General features: G+C 34.1%; 1 protein-coding gene across 1 annotated transcript; it reads right to left on the bottom strand.

Annotated features, from left to right (window-relative positions):
- Positions 1 to 962: 962 nt before the first annotated feature.
- Positions 963 to 17,323, bottom strand: LOC145228574 (protein phosphatase 1 regulatory inhibitor subunit 16B-like). Its single transcript, XM_080093681.1, has 11 exons — positions 17,175 to 17,323; positions 14,817 to 14,980; positions 14,387 to 14,457; positions 14,172 to 14,317; positions 12,618 to 12,721; positions 9,099 to 9,223; positions 7,448 to 7,573; positions 6,820 to 6,898; positions 6,123 to 6,249; positions 4,732 to 4,846; positions 963 to 3,575 (listed from the first exon to the last, which is right to left on the bottom strand). Exons 1-11 carry the CDS (start codon positions 17,237 to 17,239, stop codon positions 3,180 to 3,182), a joined length of 1,518 nt encoding a protein of 505 aa, XP_079949807.1. The 5' UTR covers positions 17,240 to 17,323; the 3' UTR covers positions 963 to 3,179.
- Positions 17,324 to 17,992: the final 669 nt, after the last annotated feature.

Below are 17,992 nucleotides of genomic sequence, written 5' to 3'. Positions count from 1 at the left end.
AAAGTGTGACTTGCTAAGAACTATGTAAAAGAGCTTAAAAACCGCATTAACACAGCTGTTTTTAATTAGATTGAGTTATTATCCTTGAAAACAATCACTTAGCAGGAAAAAGCGCATTTGGTGGATTTTTGTTGGACTCGCTGGAGCTACACAGTTTAACAGCCAACACATCGTATCAGACTTCAAGTAAACGGAATTCTTCAAAAAGGTAAATCTTCTTTTATTTTTGTGTTGTGTTTAAATCAGGGTATTATGCAGTGGTAGGATTTCAAATTTTTTGTCCCCTGGTTCTGTCACAAAAGTCACATTTTTCAGCCGGTTGTGTTACAAAAAGTCCATTGACAGTAACCAGTAATGCTAACCGGTTCGCTGATCTCATCAAATTTCGTGAGACGGTTCTACAGAACCGGTGCGAACCGGCTGAATCCCACCTCTGCTATTATGTATTTGTCTTTGAATGGTTTGATTTGACAGTGTTTACACAAACAAACGTAATTGTTACGTCAATAGACATTAACAATAGTCTTGACTGGATTGGATAGATCACCTACCATGTTTGCTCCTAAACTATATAGCGTGTAAACGATTTTATCAGTTTTATTGTTTGTCAAGATAAAATTTTGCCATACATCAATAGTGGTTTAAGTTTTAAAAAAATTGAAGATTTAGTTTGGTGTTTTAATTCTTGCTAATATTTGTGCAAAGAGATAAAATGCAAATAATAGCTTGAGAAAAAATTCGTGTGCTCACTTTTCACAAAGGTTAACTTTCTATTATGACGCCACAGTAATATTACGTCAGATTTTGAATTTTGTCAGCAAATGTGATTTGTCCCTTCCAGAATGTAGCCTAACTTGCAACTTACGCGAAAAACTATTGGTTGATGTGACATTACCACGGAAATGTTAAGTTACCTTGAAGTGTTTGCTAAAATCTCCTTAACTTTTATTTTGAAACAAACGCTACTTTGACGTCATAAATTTATTACAATCGATGATGATGACGAACGCAATATTACAATTGCATAGTCATCAGAAAAAGGTGACGCAGCAAAGTTACGAACAATAAATTAGGGAGCGTCGAACAGAAATGGGAGAAAAGTGCTATTTGATCACAAGTAAGGGAATGATCACAATCTGACCTTTACAGACAAACAACTTACAATATTGCGGGGTGCAAACGTCTTAAAGGGATTTTAAACATCAATTTACAGTGATTCTTAAATGCATATCTACGGCTTATGGGCTTCAAGTGGCTCATTGCTTCTATTAAGTGTGAAAATATAGGCCGCTTGGTGGCAGTAGTGAGTATTGCAATTGTGACGTGAACAATATAGAGTTTACAAAGCTGGTTTTTCAACAAGTTTCATGCAGTTGACGGTTACAAAACTTGGTACAAAGTCGTCCAATTGCGTAAAAGTTGGGGGTAATTCTTAGGTTGAAACTTAAGCAAGAATTTGTATCGTTACGACTTTTTGGAGCAAAAAACTAGCATGTTTCTACATAAAAATGCTTTGTGTGTCGTTTTTAGTGCAGCAATTTTGTATCGTTTCTTTGACATGGTACCTTGTGCGTTTTTGCGGTAATGTACCTTAGTTTACCATCGCTCAAATTTTGCGGAAAAATAGCGGCATGTTCGATTATGAGCTCACAACAGCGTCTGTGACGTCTTAACCATTAGTGGGAACTTTTTCGCGTCGTTAAATGACACCTTGAAGTTCGAAAATTGCACAGAAATACATCATGTATACCACGGAAACAAAATAACAAGGAGAAATGAAAAGTTGAAGAGAAACGAATTTTGATGCGCCGTGTAAACGCATCAGATATTTCAATTGTAAAGAAAATAACGAACGCGGTATTTAAACACATATTCTTAGTAAGTTTGGAATTTTTTTCGGAATGTAAGAGCCATTGTTCTGTCATTACTTGCTATGTTATGTCACAACGTTTTGTACGACGTAAATGTCTAATTAATTAAGCGCAATAAAGTGCGATTCGGTCAAAGTATTAAAAAGAATAATTAGAAAGTTTTTCATCGGGTTTCGGCTTTTAAATCAAAGCAATTTTTGCGGAACTATTACTTTACGTCTACAATTCTTATCAACTGCAAATTGCACATTGTAAACAAAATCGACCGTCTTTTGTGTTTGCGTCACAAAATCGATGTAATACCTTAACAAAAGCTCCGTCACAAACACATTTGTACGTCACAAGAGAAGACAAAGACATCTGGGACGCGATTTTAATTGGTTGGGGACAAACGTGGGTTGTTCTGTCTCCATTATCGTAATCGTGTTTTCTTTGATGGTGTTGAAATTTCAGGCGATCAAAATCGAAACTACCAAAGCGCTTGTACATAATAAATACATTATATTGCTGTTGTTACAACAATCGCTATTGTAATCATCAATGTAAAATGGTGATTGATAACAACAACAGCTATTGTTCGTAACAGGTGACAATAGAATGTTTATATTTTGTACATTATCTCAGTTTTTGTTTTGGATTTACTTCACAAAAACCTTCGGGGAGTTTCGTAGGTTTGGGGCATTTTAGGGAAATAAAGTGTAAATTTTGCTCACACCTAAGTTTTACAATGGCCCAAAATTGTTTGACGGCCAATTATGTTCATAAAATAAGTAAACAACCACATGAGATTTGTAAACGACGGTTTCGAATTTCTGAATTTTAGTCGTAAGAAAAAACTGTCAACAGACCACTGCCCTGGTACGCTGATAGTTTTGTTTAAATATTGGTTATAAACAAGCCCTAATGATGAAACAATCGTGCATTGTGCGCTTCTTAATGGGGGATTGTATCAAACAGAAAGCACGGACTTTCGGTTTCGTTAAGTTTTCCACGGAAACTTTTGTTTGGTGGCAGAATGATGGATGACTATCTCATCCGGGTTGTAATGTGTGAAACTTGGACGCAAAACGTGCGATTTTCGATCAGTTAAGTTTGTGAAACAGATGAAACGCAGACAGCAGGCCTAGAACGGAATTTAAAGCAATTGCAACTTCAAAAAATTAACAGAAGAAAAAAATAATTGGAACTAAAACGTCGCATTAGAATTTCTAAATCAGGAGAAAAAACAAAATATCGCATTTTTATCCGTCGGCATAGCAACCATCTCGCCAAATAACTCTTCAGCTCGCAACGATTTAATCCTGAGCGTTAGAGTATCGCACACGACTTCTTCTTGCGGCGCTTGGACCCGTAAATTTTGCTTCTCTCCTGCTCGCTCAGCTTACCACTGACTATTACGTCATCAGTGACATCACCACCTGTGACGTCAGACATGTTTCTCGCCCGTCGACGTTTGACGTCAGCCAGGGTTTCCCCTTGTTGGGGCGCGGAACCGTTTTTATCCGGATCGGTAGAACCGTTTCGGTTGCCGTTGTCGAGTTTTGTTGGCACGAATGTTTCGTCACTGCTGATGATGTCATTGTCTGTGACGTCACGCGGCGGCGTTTCGTCATCGTCGGGCGATAGTTGAGGTGCGGGGGCGTTTCCAGACTTTGTGATACGGATCGGAAGCTGATTGGTCGAAGGAGTGGGCGTGGTCAGTGACTGGATTGAAAATAAGTAATGTTAAAAAATAGAGTGACATTGATATGACCTTGGGTGTTTTTATTTTAAAATTGGACATTTGGCTATGAAGCACTGAACAAATAGGTGACATGTTTTTCTTTTAAATAATGCATGAGCTCATTTTAAAAAGTAGCACAAAACAGTTTACATTTTTTATTACGTTTTACCAGAAAATTGATTAAATCGACATAAGCTGTTAATGACTATGTAAATGAAAGCCTAGTGAGGTTTAAGCAAAAATATTAAAAGCTTACACATTTCATAATTAAGAAATAATATATTTGAAATAGAAAAGAAACAAAAACATGAAATTTAGTGATAAAATTTAATGCAAAACTAAAATAATTTACCCAATATAAAAACATACACAAACGCAAATATATATTTTTCATGAGAACAGAAATTCATAAACTGACAAAACAAACATTTACAGAACAGAACCAAACAAAAAAGTTTCCAAACAAAAAAAAGGCCTCATGCGATGTGAGCAGTAAGCATGAAATCAAGTCTGCAATGACCAAAAATCCACAACTTCTGGTTACAATGAAAAACATATGAAGCGATTGGACATGACATGTTTTCAACAGAACTTTCCACCAATAATGGGGTTGCAAGCTTACCATGTAACACAAGTATTACTTTTCTTTTTTATCCTTCTTTTTACGAGTTGGGAATTTGGGCAAAGAGAACAGTTTGAAGCCTTTCTTTGCGGCCGACTGTGCAAAGATGAAGAGTATAACAAAGTTCACAAGTAAGGAAAAAAGTTGGTGTCAAAAGTCATTAAAAAAATTACTTAGTTTCCTTTGCGTTCTGAGACGCATTGGACAGCAAGTTCATAGAAACACTAGAAAAGTTTACTAAAAAATCAAAATCACACAGAAAAATATTCTAAATACATGTTTGAAAAAAGTATAAACAGAGATTAAACAGTTTCGGAAATTAGTGTTTAAGTGTTGAAAAGATTTTTGAAGAAACGGTTTCGAAATCTAAAACACTACCACACTCCAAAACCACTACATTTCAAAACAAAAAAACAGTCTGCTTTTTACACTGGATATTCCAACGTAAGCATTGTATGTAATTAGCTGAGAATAAAACTCTTAAAGTTTTGTTTAGTAAGAAATGGTTCACTTACAATATCAGCTTCTGTGGAATCCTGACTTCCCGACCAAAACTGTGCTTCGGATTTTGCTTCAACTGCGGAAATTCCCTGCTTTTTGTCTCTTCTGCTCATCCGTTTAAAAGATTGCCTGTTGAAACAAAATATTTAAAAAAAATTTTTCAGCCTCACAAATCATGTAAAACAATTTTTTGTCTAGCTTTGGTCTGCAATTACCCCACATAAGAAATTTAACTATTTGTGGGGTTGAAACAAAATGTTTTTTAAAAATTTTGTCAGTCCCTCAAGTCCTTTTTGTCTGCAATGAACCGAAATATTTTATTGTGGGGTACAATGCAGAATTTACATTAAATGCAGATCACTTAATACAGATTTCAAGAATTATTTTTTGGTGAAACCTAAGTTTTCTCATGAAATCTATGCACATATATCTTTGACAATAACTAGCAGCATATGAAGAATGCCTTAGGCTGTCAAATACTTGTGGCATTTTACTACTTTAATCAGTGTTAATGTGGTTCCGTGAGAAAACTAGAGCTTCATTGCGTAACGACAGGAGGAAATGAAATTCTGAAAAGGTTAAATGCATGATAAGATAACCTATTACCCTTTTTCAATTTGTGTTGTTTTTATTTTGTATGGTTTAAGAATGTTTATCATCTTTAATAACTGCCCCACACTATATAACCATCTAAGAAACTACATTATTTTGTATGTAATCTAGGAGTAACATAATTAGCATTTCATGAACTCATTTAAAGCCTGAAAAAACAGTGGCCAAACAAAACCAATCCTCTTATGACTGTGTGCACTGCCAAAGAATTGGTATTGTTTTAGTGACCAACTGCAAACAAATATTTCTGTGACTGTTTTGAAAACTTAAACCCACATAGATGTTGTCCATACTGATACACCCACATCAGTTCTTCAATAAGGAAGAGACAATGTTGATTTAAAACTATGCCACAGTGCTATCGTCTGCAGCAAATTCAGTAAATGCTGATTGATTACTTTTTAACATGAACAGGAAAATTTTGGTTCATCTCAATCTGATTGATTGTAAATTTTGTTTCATGGCATACTGAATCACAAACTGTGACCTACTTGAAATTTAGAGGATCTCCAAGTGTGGCAAATTAAGGTTGCTTTAATGCAGAATTGGTAGCAGATACCTTTTTTATTATAATATGCAATAAAAAGTCTAATCACATTAGTTAACTTTATCAAAACGGGCCAATTGTCCAAACTTGGTGTGGTTATACCTATTTGTAGGCATTTGTGATCCTACTCAATGTTAACGTCAGTGGAAAACACAGGCATAACATTATTAAATACTGTGTTTCAACATGCCTGCAATGATAGTTTGCAAAAACCTGAAAAAGGCTATCGGTTTATTATACACTTACCCCCTTATTCCGTTAACTCTTGTACTTCCAGGTTGATTATTGCGTCGGAAAAGTAACGTTGGTTTTTTCTTCTTCTGTGTTTTTAGTTTTGCCAGAAGTGCTTTAATTTCCTCATCCTCTGTCACATCTGAAATTATCTCAATCTTTACTAACATTCACTGGAATTTCAAGTTTTGGTTCAATATCAAAATTGGCCATTTATTGTGTCTTTTGACTAAAATGGTTGACATTTAAATGGAATTACTTGGACAAATTTGATTAAAAACACAAAAAAAAATATCCCAAATTTGTGTTTTTAATCATTGCAATTCATCCATAATAATTATTTACGTAAAATTGTTTAACGAACATTAATTCATGCATGAAGGTATAAAATTAAACAAAAATAATTGAACACAGCTTGAACAGAACTTGATCTACACAAAACCAGGCTGCCACATTAAGAGGCTTCAAATAACTCAGACAAACTTCAACCTGTTACAAGTGGCCAATTAATGTTCAACAACTCTTAAAAATTATAATACTTTAAAAAGGACTTGGTAACATGTTTAAGCAACAATATGCCGGTCCTTGTGTTTAGTTGGAATGTTACAAGCATTTTAGATTTTGTTACAGTGACCTGCTTGTAGGTACATTGACTTTGACCATGTAATATAACTGTGTCTGTGTAACTAATTGTTGAAATGTCAGTTCTTACCGCTTGGTACTTCCCCCAAGTTATTCTTGATGGAGGGATCTGCTTGAAATTCAACCCCAAGGATTTCTACAATTTCCAACTAAAAAAATCAAAGGATTTCAAACTTTTATAATACTTAAACAAAACGATAAAAGGTTTCGCAATTTTCAGAAGTCCATTAATAATTTTCCACACTAAAGCAAACACTAACACAACCACTCCGTATCTTTTGAAAAAAATGTTGATGAGATTCACATGAAAAATTTTTCATAAGCTATTTCATCATGTAATTTTTTAAACTATGATTATTAAAACCAGTGCATATATTATTTATTAACCTTGAAACAAAATTCTGAACACCATCCACTACTCTGTATTTTTTTAGCACAGAATTTAGTCTGGTTGTTTCAATGTGATGTTTAAGACTTTTGTCAAAACCCATGTTATGTTAACATTTGCCAGTACAAGCAGCAACAAAGCAGCTTTGTTTCAGCCATACCTATATTTCTGTTCAGGTTAAGCTAAAGGTGCATTTTGGGCAGATTTTAAAGGCTTAGTCCCTTATACCCATGTTATGTTAACATTGTCGGTGAATGTCTGTCATAGGCAGTTTTTTTGGTTGTTCAACATTTGACCACACTTTACAAACCTGACACCAACATGCAGCGGCATGAAGAGGTGTCCAGCCATCTTTGTCTTGTATGTTCGGGTCAGTTGTGTGGAGCAGAAAATATCGGGTCAAGTCGATGTAACCATTGGCAGCAGCTACGTGGAGCTGCGATACACAGTTGATTGTTTAATAAAACTGTATTAGGAGCCTAAAAGTTAACTTCAAAGTAACTTGTAGCATATATAAGCTATTGCAGCCAGGCTTAATATCAAGTTTATAGAGCTCTTTTGGCAATTGTAGTTTTATTCCGACGTTAGCTTGAAGCTTGTATGATAGAAAATTTTGTTAATATGATAAAAAAAGCAGAATAAAAAGTATAATAGTATGGCAGGACAATTAAAGGTGGTAGTTATAATAAATCAAGCAGTCCTCCAAATGATAGTTTGTGTTGTGTGAAAACCAATAGTTTGTTTATTACTATTGAATAGAAACAAGATTCTAATTCTAAAGTGGTAAAAAAGTAAAATCTTGTAACGATTATTATTTGTCTTGATTTAACTGGATGTACACGCTTTCCTTTCTGCCTTAAATTGACACCAAAAAGGTGTTTTGTCATTTTATACAATTCAATTCTATTAAAAATTTGCCATAAATGAAAATGAATTGCCACGAATTCATTTGAACTGAATAAGTGCCGATGCATAATTAATCTCACAATAGGGAATAGATTTTGGCAACAGGGATGTTTATTGAACTCAAATTCCATTAGTGACGTAAATAATGAACTCAAATGAACTTGTTCTGCATTGTTCTGCAGATTTTTACTGCTGTCCAATTTATGTCATGCAAAAAGCGGCAATTAGTTGTGATTGAAACGGACAACAGCTATTAATCTTGTAGAATGTTAAGAAAACACAAACTTTTGTTGTTTTGTGCCCTAAACTTCATGTAATTTCATTCACATACAAATCCATTTTTAAAGCATAACACCACTGTTAGTCAGACAATAGTGCATAGTGACATCACAACCCATTGACGCTTGTGTCTGGTGGCAAGTGGAGGCAGTTGTGTGAGCAAGTTACTTTCTACATGGCTTATATGGAAATTACTCACACGACTTCATCACACTGCATCATAAGAAACTGTGTCATTTCATGAATCATCGTGACACAGGAGCTCGGCAGTGGAAAACACTGCTTAGGGGATTTTGCCTAAGTTTGTGGTGCGATTTAATTTGTAGAAAAGTAATAACATAAATTGTGTCTGGTGAAATCATGCAAAATGCACAGACAATGTGTATAGAATTTGTCTCTAATATACACAAGCTCTGTGGCAGTTATAGTGGTGATTATGTATTTATTTATGAGGAGTTGTTATTAATGGGGCAAGGTTTTTTGATATTTGTGAAAAAATTGCTGTCGACTTTATGTTGCCAATTTATTATGTGTATAGTACCACAAATACTGAAGTAGAGTTTTTGTGGTAAACTCTATAACACACGGGTGATATTATACACAACAGATTTGTGTATGTTTTGCGCCCAACTTGAGTCCAGTGTCTACTGTTAAATTTACATAAATTATACAAAACAACTGGTGCCAAACTAAAATGTGTGCAGAAAATTGTATCTTTTCTTATCAGAAACCAAGCAGTACCTTATAAATATATTAGTAATTGTGACATCACATACCACTGTGGCCCCTGCTTTGTCTTTCATTGTGATGTCACCACCCGACTCTTGCAGTTTAGTGACTTCCTTTAAAATTTCCTGCTCCTTTGCGCACCGAGCTGTGTTGATTTGGGCTTGTGTTATTCCTGCACACAACGACGATGTGTTGTTATTTATCGCACCAGGAAGAACAATGGGTTAGAACAATCACTCATTAGACCGTAGGTTTCGATCTTATCCATGTATATATGCTACTGATTTTATACCTGATCACACAATAGCATGACAACATGTTAATGTTATTATTTGAATGCTAGATTTGGAGTGTTTGTTTGTTTCTTTAATAGCAAACACCTACACATAACTTAGAGTATTTAAATAAAATTCAACTTTTCATACCCCAAAACAGAAAAAAACATGTCTCTAAAATCAAGATCACTGAACTATATATGTTTCCTTAGGAAATATATAATTTAAATTGCATTTGACCACAGCAAATACAAAACTCTTAAATCATTTCTGCTAATTAAGCAAACCACAGTAAAACAATTTCAATATTTGAACAACATTTCCAGCCCATGTCTGCATCATATTTGTACACCGTTAAAACCAACAAACCGCTCCTCAAGATTAAATACTTAAGCAGTACTTAACATGGAGAACAGGGACCACATTGTTTTAGGAAATTGCTGAGTACATATTTGTCTTCCTTGAAGTGATTAATAGCTTGCATATGCATTTGCATTAAAACTTAGCTTAATTGTTACTTTTCTGTAATGTTGGCCAAACCTTTCAGTTTTCAGTATTTTTCTCCATTTTTTACCTATGCCAGGTATTTAGGATATAATTTAGTCCCAACACACTAATTTATGACACGTATTTTTTATTTATTTATGGGCAAATTTTAAATAAATGTGTTTGTGATGTAACAATTTTTAATTTTGTAGTACATTTTATTACATGTTCTCCAGACAATGTAGCTTTATGTGTCAAACTGCATTGTTTTACATTCACTTAAGGATGGCAAAAATGTAAAGTCTGATACTAAAATATTGGAAAGTGCATGTTTTTAAACAATTGAAACAATTTGGTGATAATAATTGGTAAAAATATTAACTTCTTATCAACTGAAAGTTTAGAAAATGTTGACCTTCTGTCCCAAATTACCACTGATCAACAAAATATAACTGTTAGTCAATGAATGCATGATTCAAAAAAAGCAACACCTCAGTTCTGACCTGAGGTTATTTTTGTCTAAGCAATATGCCAGCAGGGCTGCCACTATTTATGTACTTCAATTGTTGCATGAAATAATATCGTGAGTCAGGGCTCTAAGTCAGCGACTTCAAGAATTTGACCCGTTAACTGTTATGTGGAAGTCCTGACTTCCTGGTAAATAGAAAATTATTGGAAGCTCTTGGCTCTAGTGTTCACAAACAAACCTATTTTTACTGTTTGCCTATTTCTTTCAAAGCATATGACCTAAAATCAAAACCTTTCTTAAAATTTAACAACAGAAATGATAACAAAAGCTTGTACAGCATGCAACTGTTAGTTAAGATGTGACATAGTAATACAACTTTTAAATATTGCAATCATGTGTACTATGTATACTTTTAAATTTTTTATCATTGCTGTTTAGTAATAAAATTCATACTTTCCTTGGGGTTCACTAATTTACGTTACACCTTTACTGACGTGTCTTCTATTGACAATTTTTATTAAATCTTGATGTGGCATTTCCCCAAAATTGCAAATTTTTGGATTAGTGGTATTAAAACAAAATGGTTTCAGTATTAAATTGCCTGCAAATTTGCTTTTCCAAAGTAAGATTTGCATGTAATTACTGTGAATGAATTTCTAATTTACAAAAACCTAAGCACAACAAAAAAATCCTGTTATAAAGCACAGCTTGTTGACAGTTTGTTTCCTAATAAGGTTTACATGTATCAGCGTTGTAAACACAATTTACAATGTGGTTTTAATTATGACATAATGACAAGTTCTGACATAAATTCCCATGTTGTACACGATCCAAATATGGCATAAACAAAACTGAATAACGTCACAACGAAATGATGTAGGGTTGGGAAAATACATTAGGGAAAATTAACAGAAAGGCATTTTTGATCTTAAAATCTGTGGAAACAAAAAGTGACAATTTTTTTTGCATTTTTCAAGATAAGATTAATTGTCATATTTAGGATGTTTTATTGAGGTTTTTGTGAAACCCATTTTTAGATAGTCTCACTAAAAAACAAACAAATTAACCACTAGACCAAACATGAGAAACAAACTTGTGTTTTAAATGACAAAAATTAGAAAGACAAATGTTTGTAAGAAGAGGGACCCATAAAAATGTTCCAAAAGTTGGTCAAAATTGTCTTTTCCAAAAATGCACATTAATGCTTAAATGGTATTTTTTTAGAATTTTAACACTACATTGCACAAAACCTGTACAACATATCACAGTAACCTAATAATGTTCTGAATTTACTGGTCCAGGTGTTCGCATAGTTAAGCTGGATTAGTTCCATGGTAACATACATTGCTTTACAAATTTAATTGACCACTTTAAGTGCTGGCTTCAGTTGGGTGATTTACAATGGCTTAATGTTAACAGCCTTTGTGAAGATTTGTCAATGTGTTACAACAATGTGTGAATTTCTCATGCAAGTCAATATAATGTAGATTTATTTAGATTGCAAAGATTCTACCTTTCTGTCTGCATTGCATGCCACTTTTTGAGATTCCACATGGTTAGTATTTAAAAGTACGCCTAATTATGCCTGACAATTGGCGTTTTGACTGATTTTGCAAATTGCTATAGCTACATACAGACAGTTAAATATACTTATATCACAGGCTTAGCTCGAAGAATTTAACAGCCCTATAGGGTTATATCAGATATTTGAAAGCAAATGCCAGGAATGGAAAAGTAGTGAAGCTCGTTAAGAAGTCTAGTTTCAGGCAAGCAAAGGCTAAACAAGAAACATAGGACTTAATTTTTTTCTCCAAAATTGGCAAAAACAACACCAAACTACAAAGGTTTTAGTGGTTTTTCCCAGTGCAAAGTGAACCGGAAAATGCCACTCACTCAAGCATTAACCACTAAGCTTTGAGCTTCCACTATTTCCACTGAGGCATGACCTCATGTGACATGCTGCAAAAACATTTAATCTTGCACTTAGCTGTGGAACTTCTGTATCTGTATTATGTCAATCACACAGTTTTGGTTTTTCAGGCAAATGAATACACATCATGTGTATAAAGTGTACTGGTGATTGTTTTCTTGAAATTGAGTGAAATGTGTGGTCTTTATTATAAAAAATACAAGATTTCATTCAATTATTGATTGCATTTCTATTTCTATTTATCCTTGCCACGGAAAATAACAATATATGTCATGTTTTTTTATGACCTTGTTGTCACTGTGGTCAATAATATGTGAAAGTATATTTTATATTTGTAGCAAGATAATTTCAGTCTTCACACACTGTGTTGGTCTGTGTTTGGTTTGACCGAAAATAACATGTTTACCTTTTTGAGCCATCGCCAGTTCAATAAATTCCAATGTGTCGTCTTCTTCACAAATGTCATAAGGCATGTTGTTGTCCGCGTTCAACGCTAACAAGTCTGCTCCCCTGAAATGATGTAAATCAACATGTTAACATGACGTTCGTGACATTACTGTGGCATATAGACAGAAATCTGACTAAGCAAGGACATGTCAAAGAAGTTTAACCAATATGAATGCGGTCTATTGTACTCACTTCACAGCTTCTTAAATTGTTTGAGAATATAACATAACAGAAATAATGCAAAATATTGAACAAGCATTTCATCCACCAGGTTGCATATTTAACAAATTTGCTATTCAAGTTCTTGAAAAAGCAACTAGTATTTTGTTTAGCATCCCACTAGGTCAGGGGTTTCCAACCATGTTATGATCTCGTACCACTTGGACGCTCTGTACTGCCATGTGTACCAGCTTGCAACTAGCATTATTTATCGCTTTTGTAGCTTAAGCTATAAAACAGTAGATGATATATATCAAAAGCAACATAATTAACGCCCACTGTCCCACAGTGTTGGGAACCCCTGCACTAGGTGAACGACACATTCGTTAAAAACAATGCAATTGATAAAAAACCTTTCCTGCAAGCAGTAGATGGGACAAATGAAGAAAATGTTTTCTTTTTTGCTGCTTAAATCATAAGAGTGCTTTTGTACCTTGTGGCATTATGTAAGGGTGAAAGTGAACAACAGAAGGTTTATCTTTTACAAATGTTGGTTCTGTGTAAAGTGAAAGTGATCAGAAATTTACAACTTGAAAACAAGTCTTGACCTTTGCTCATTTGCTGCAATGCAAAAATTTTATGCACAAATATTGTTCAGTGGTAAACAACCCAAACAACCGTGTTGTTTCTGTTCAACAAACAGAAAGTAAAAATGATTTTTAAGAAATAGAAGCATAAGGGTGTGTAAAAATAACACTATTCCAGCAGGATGCAATCTGTGTTCTTTTAAGAATAAAAATTTGCAATGGAATGAAATATATATAATCATACTTTGTGAAAGAATACAATTTTTGTTTGCAACTACCCTGACATAAAGCATGTCACCTATATTAGACATTAAACTTATAAAAGATGTCTGTGTATAGTGTTATACTGACATAATTCTTTCACCATAAAGCATTATACCCAGAACTATTAAACATTAAATGAAATACCACATCATTTTTTCAGCCTAAACAAAGGCAGTTTAGAGCCAAGGTATATGGAAAAAATAACCATGTCCAACAGTTTTGTGAATAACATACATATAATGCAGTGGTGGGATTCAGGCAGTTTGGTTCTATAGAACCGTCTCACGAAATTTTATGAGATTAGTGAACCGGTTAGCATTGCTGGTTACTGCCAATGGACTTTTTGTAACAGAACCGGCTGAAAAATATGACTTTTGTGAAAGAACCGGCTGAAAAATATGACTTTTGTGAAAGAACCGGCTGAAAAATATGACTTTTGTGACAGAACCGACTGACAAAAAATTGTAATCCCACCACTGATATAATGTAGGAAACAAATGCACCTTTTGACGAGCACACTCGCAATGTTGGTATGTCCACATGTACAAGCAGCATGCAGCGGCGTCCAAAACTCGCTGTCTACAGCATTTACATTTGCCCCGTTGTTTAACAAAAGCACCACAATGTCCTCAAAGTTGTCGATGCAAGCCTGGAGACAAAATCAATTGATTACCAAACAATTATGACAGCGTGTATTTTGTTTTGAGGTAATTCTAACCTGATGAAGAGCCGTTAACCCGTCATCGTTTGCCTCGTTCGGGTTGACCTTGTGTTTTAATAATGAATTGACTGTAAAATATTTAAAAAATATGTAAAAAATAAAGCAGGAAAATTATGGTTAATTTTTTTTTAATGACAAAAATAACTGAGACTAAAATTCTACTCAATTGTAAAGTTTTTTTATTGGGGTTTCTTGAATACTGTTTAAATATTAAAAAAAAAATTAAGTAAACATTTTAAACAATAATCTTTTTTTACAAATTCCGTGAAGCAAATAATTTATTTATAATTCCTAATTTGTTATTAATGTTCCTAAAAATTTCAATTTCACAGACTATTGGATTTCAAGTCAAGCGTAGTCAACTCAAGAAAAATCTTATTTCACAAAAAAATTATGAAAAGGTAAGATTGACATGTCACAAAAATACCTTCATCATAATCGTTCCTTGCTGCTCCTTCCAATAACGTGATGCAGTCACCAAATTTGATACTTTTCTTTTTTGAAACATTATTGTTGTTTGCAGTGTATGATTGATCGTATTCATTCCACCTCCTTACTTGGTCAGCCCTCCTTCGCTGGGCATGATTTAACCTGTAGCATATAAAAAAAGTTAAAAAAACTTGCAACAACATGTGATAGCTGCAATGTAGTAAATGAAATTACAACATTTTACAAAAATCATTTAAGAACTGTTAAATGCTCCATAGTTTTGAAGTCTGTTTTCATACCTTTAGTGTTTTGTGTCATTGTGTTGGACTAATATTGTTTACATAATCCAGACATTGTTGATTTATAAAACTGACAAGCAATTTACAAACAAAATACCATTAAAGTTACAACAGCCAAGCAATATTCGAAAGCCATGTATGTGCTTAGGGATATATTTAAGTTCTACTTAATCTGCAAAGTAATTGCAGAGTGTTTAAATGTTTAGGTAAACCCGAACCTCAAACCCTAATCCAATAATATTGATTGCTTTCTAATCATTGTACCTTTTCTGATCAATACCTAGCAGTTTATTTACACTTTGAAGGGCTAATGCTTTGTTGGGTTAAGTTATAAAACAATATCTGACATACGTTGTTGGACCTTTTGTGCGTACATTTACTTTTGTTCTTCACTAATTTAGTGAATATAGGGCAGGGACGGGCAACATACGGCCCGCGGGCCGCATCCGGCCCGCGACGTGATTTTGAGCGGCCCGCAGACAGTTTCTGGTCTTACATGATAATGTGGCCCGCGGCCACAGTCTGCCGCAATCCCCCACTACTTGCTTACTACGTCAAATTATAATTTGAATTATAAACTATAATTATAGTTGCAACGGACAGTAACGCTCCCCAATAGCAACAAACTTTCCCACCGTTGTTACCATTGCACCACACGTCCATTGTTATGACATAACTGCCAACCTTGTGTTTGGCCTGCTTTCACGGTTTCCTTTGTTTTCACACGTGTAGCCTAGTTAGTGCTTCAGCAGTATCTAAGTCGGTGGTGTATGAATTAAATTTGCTGAGGTGAATAAATTTATGTTATATCAGTTAGATTGTTTGGACTGTATTGTAATTGTGACGTACTTGATTGTATTTGGTTTAGGAAAGTTTCCCCACCCCTGGTTTAGGTGGTCAAAAATCCATTTTAAATCACTGGATAAAAACGCGATTAATGTATCGATTCAGGAATCCGGCCCGCCAAGTACTTCATTTTCCCTTATCAGGCCCGCCGACTGGAGAAGTTGCCCGCCCCTGATATAGGGTATTTATATTTTGGGCAAATTGGGCAAATTTAAAAAGATTACACATAATCGCTAAATTGTGTTTTCATTAAATGTTAAAATTTGTTTTTTTCGTTTTTTTCTTAAATGTCTAGATTACCTTTATTGCAAAAAATCAAGATATCGTTAAAATAATAGTTTGCTTCAACTAATATATATGTATAAAATGAACAAACACCAATTGCAATTTACATACTGGTTGTTGCACTGGCATTAACTTATGAACCTTATGCATGTGTGTAATTCAGAGTCATGACTTAATTTGTCACGCATTTCCATACCACAAACAGTTAATGACTAATAGCATTGCAACAACAGACGGTCAGACACTGAAGCTATTCTGCATGAATATAAGGAAGTATGTGCCACGAGTTATAAGTTATAACCAACTATATTTATATGATCAAAGAATATACCTAGATGCACCAAAAAAAAAACAGATTTGTTTCAGTAATTAGTAAAATGTTTGCAATATTGAATTAACTGCATAAAAAGCTTTCTAGCATTTTTTTTAAATAACTTATTCAAAAGTTTTAGTATAAAACAAAATAAAACGTCTTCATTTTATTGAACAGACGTTTGGACAAAAAACTTTTGTCATCATCAGAGAAATTTAAAAGACAAGCGAAAACAAGCGCGTTTATATACACAGAAAAGTAAAGAGAAAGGTTCAATCACTATGTCACTGATAAAAGGTTGCAGACAAAAGCAGGCAATTTGTTTCATACTAAAGCTACTATTTAAGTCTGTGTCTTGTGTACATTATTCAAAAGTCCTATTAATGTGATTAATGATCATCCAGCTAATTTTTAATTGTATGTTTGGGGCCTCTAATACATCTAGTAATTGTCTCTGCAATGATTCTTGCACATTGTAGGTGCTCTCATTTCAAAAAGGGTACTTAAAAGTTCTACTTGGTTATGGCAGTATGCTTGTGTTTACACAAATAGCACCTTCAACACCACTGCAACATAGGAATGCCAATAAAATGTACACGAAAGGGTCACTAACCTTTCTTCCGTTGACATTCCATTGACCACGGCGAGTTCTGCGACCAGTGATGCGTGACTAACCATGATGCATATTTAAAGTAAACAAAAAAATAACATAAACAAAAAATGACCTGCCTGTCAGAAACAAAATATTATGTTATAAAGGTTTAAGCCAAAATAAAATTCTATTACAATATAGCAATAGTAATGTATTGAATATTGGACTGCAAAGTTATTGCAGATTTTCATTTTTAAACAAACCATTTTTTTATAATTTGCCAATCATTTATCATGACTATTTCTTGAAACTATACAGTAGTCCAATGATACAAGCTGAAAGTGCAGAGATAATTGCTCCCCTAACATGTGTGTTCCGAGCAAACATTTTTTTAAAATTCTCTTGTATGTTCTTTTAAACTTATCTGTTTGGCCATGGCCCGAAAGCTAAATTATCAGGGGGTCGGGCGCAGACAAAAAGTCGGCAAATATTAGCATCTCGAGCCATTGTTTGCCTTTCCTTACGCTGGGCTACAGTTTTTGTTTAATTACGGTCTGTTAATGCTTCATGAAATTTTAAAGTAAATGAATTAAATCTGTAAAAAAGCAATAGTCAACCTTGTCGGGATGTCCATAAAATTAGTTTCAATTGGTCATTCTTGCTATTTTGCGGTCTATCATTACTGGCAACATGTTACAACATGAATGACAGCTTACACATTGACCCAATAAAATTAACTGGATTTAAACACTGTAATGCACTGCAAAAACCAATGCATTGCTTACAAACACAGCTAAAAGAACAAGTTCCGCATATAATAGGTGATAAATAGGTTCTTA

Source organism: Phallusia mammillata, chromosome 1 (assembly GCF_965637545.1).
Source record: "Phallusia mammillata chromosome 1, kaPhaMamm4.hap1.1, whole genome shotgun sequence".
Taxonomy (NCBI): domain Eukaryota; kingdom Metazoa; phylum Chordata; class Ascidiacea; order Phlebobranchia; family Ascidiidae; genus Phallusia; species Phallusia mammillata.
The sequence above is the reverse complement of the archived record's forward strand: the minus strand, read 5'-3'. Positions and strand labels throughout refer to the sequence as shown.

What these genes read in the sequence shown, in the direction of transcription:
- LOC145228574 (XM_080093681.1), bottom strand. Translation starts at nt 17,239, where the DNA reads ATGGTTAGTCACGCATCACTGGTCGCAGAACTCGCCGTGGTCAATGGA. An exon ending in GGAATGTCAACGGAAGAAAG is followed by an intron (nt 14,981 to 17,174) that starts GTTAGTGACCCT and finishes TATATGCTACAG; the next exon opens with GTTAAATCATGCCCAGCGAA. An exon ending in AAGGAACGATTATGATGAAG is followed by an intron (nt 14,458 to 14,816) that starts GTATTTTTGTGA and finishes AATATTTTACAG; the next exon opens with TCAATTCATTATTAAAACAC.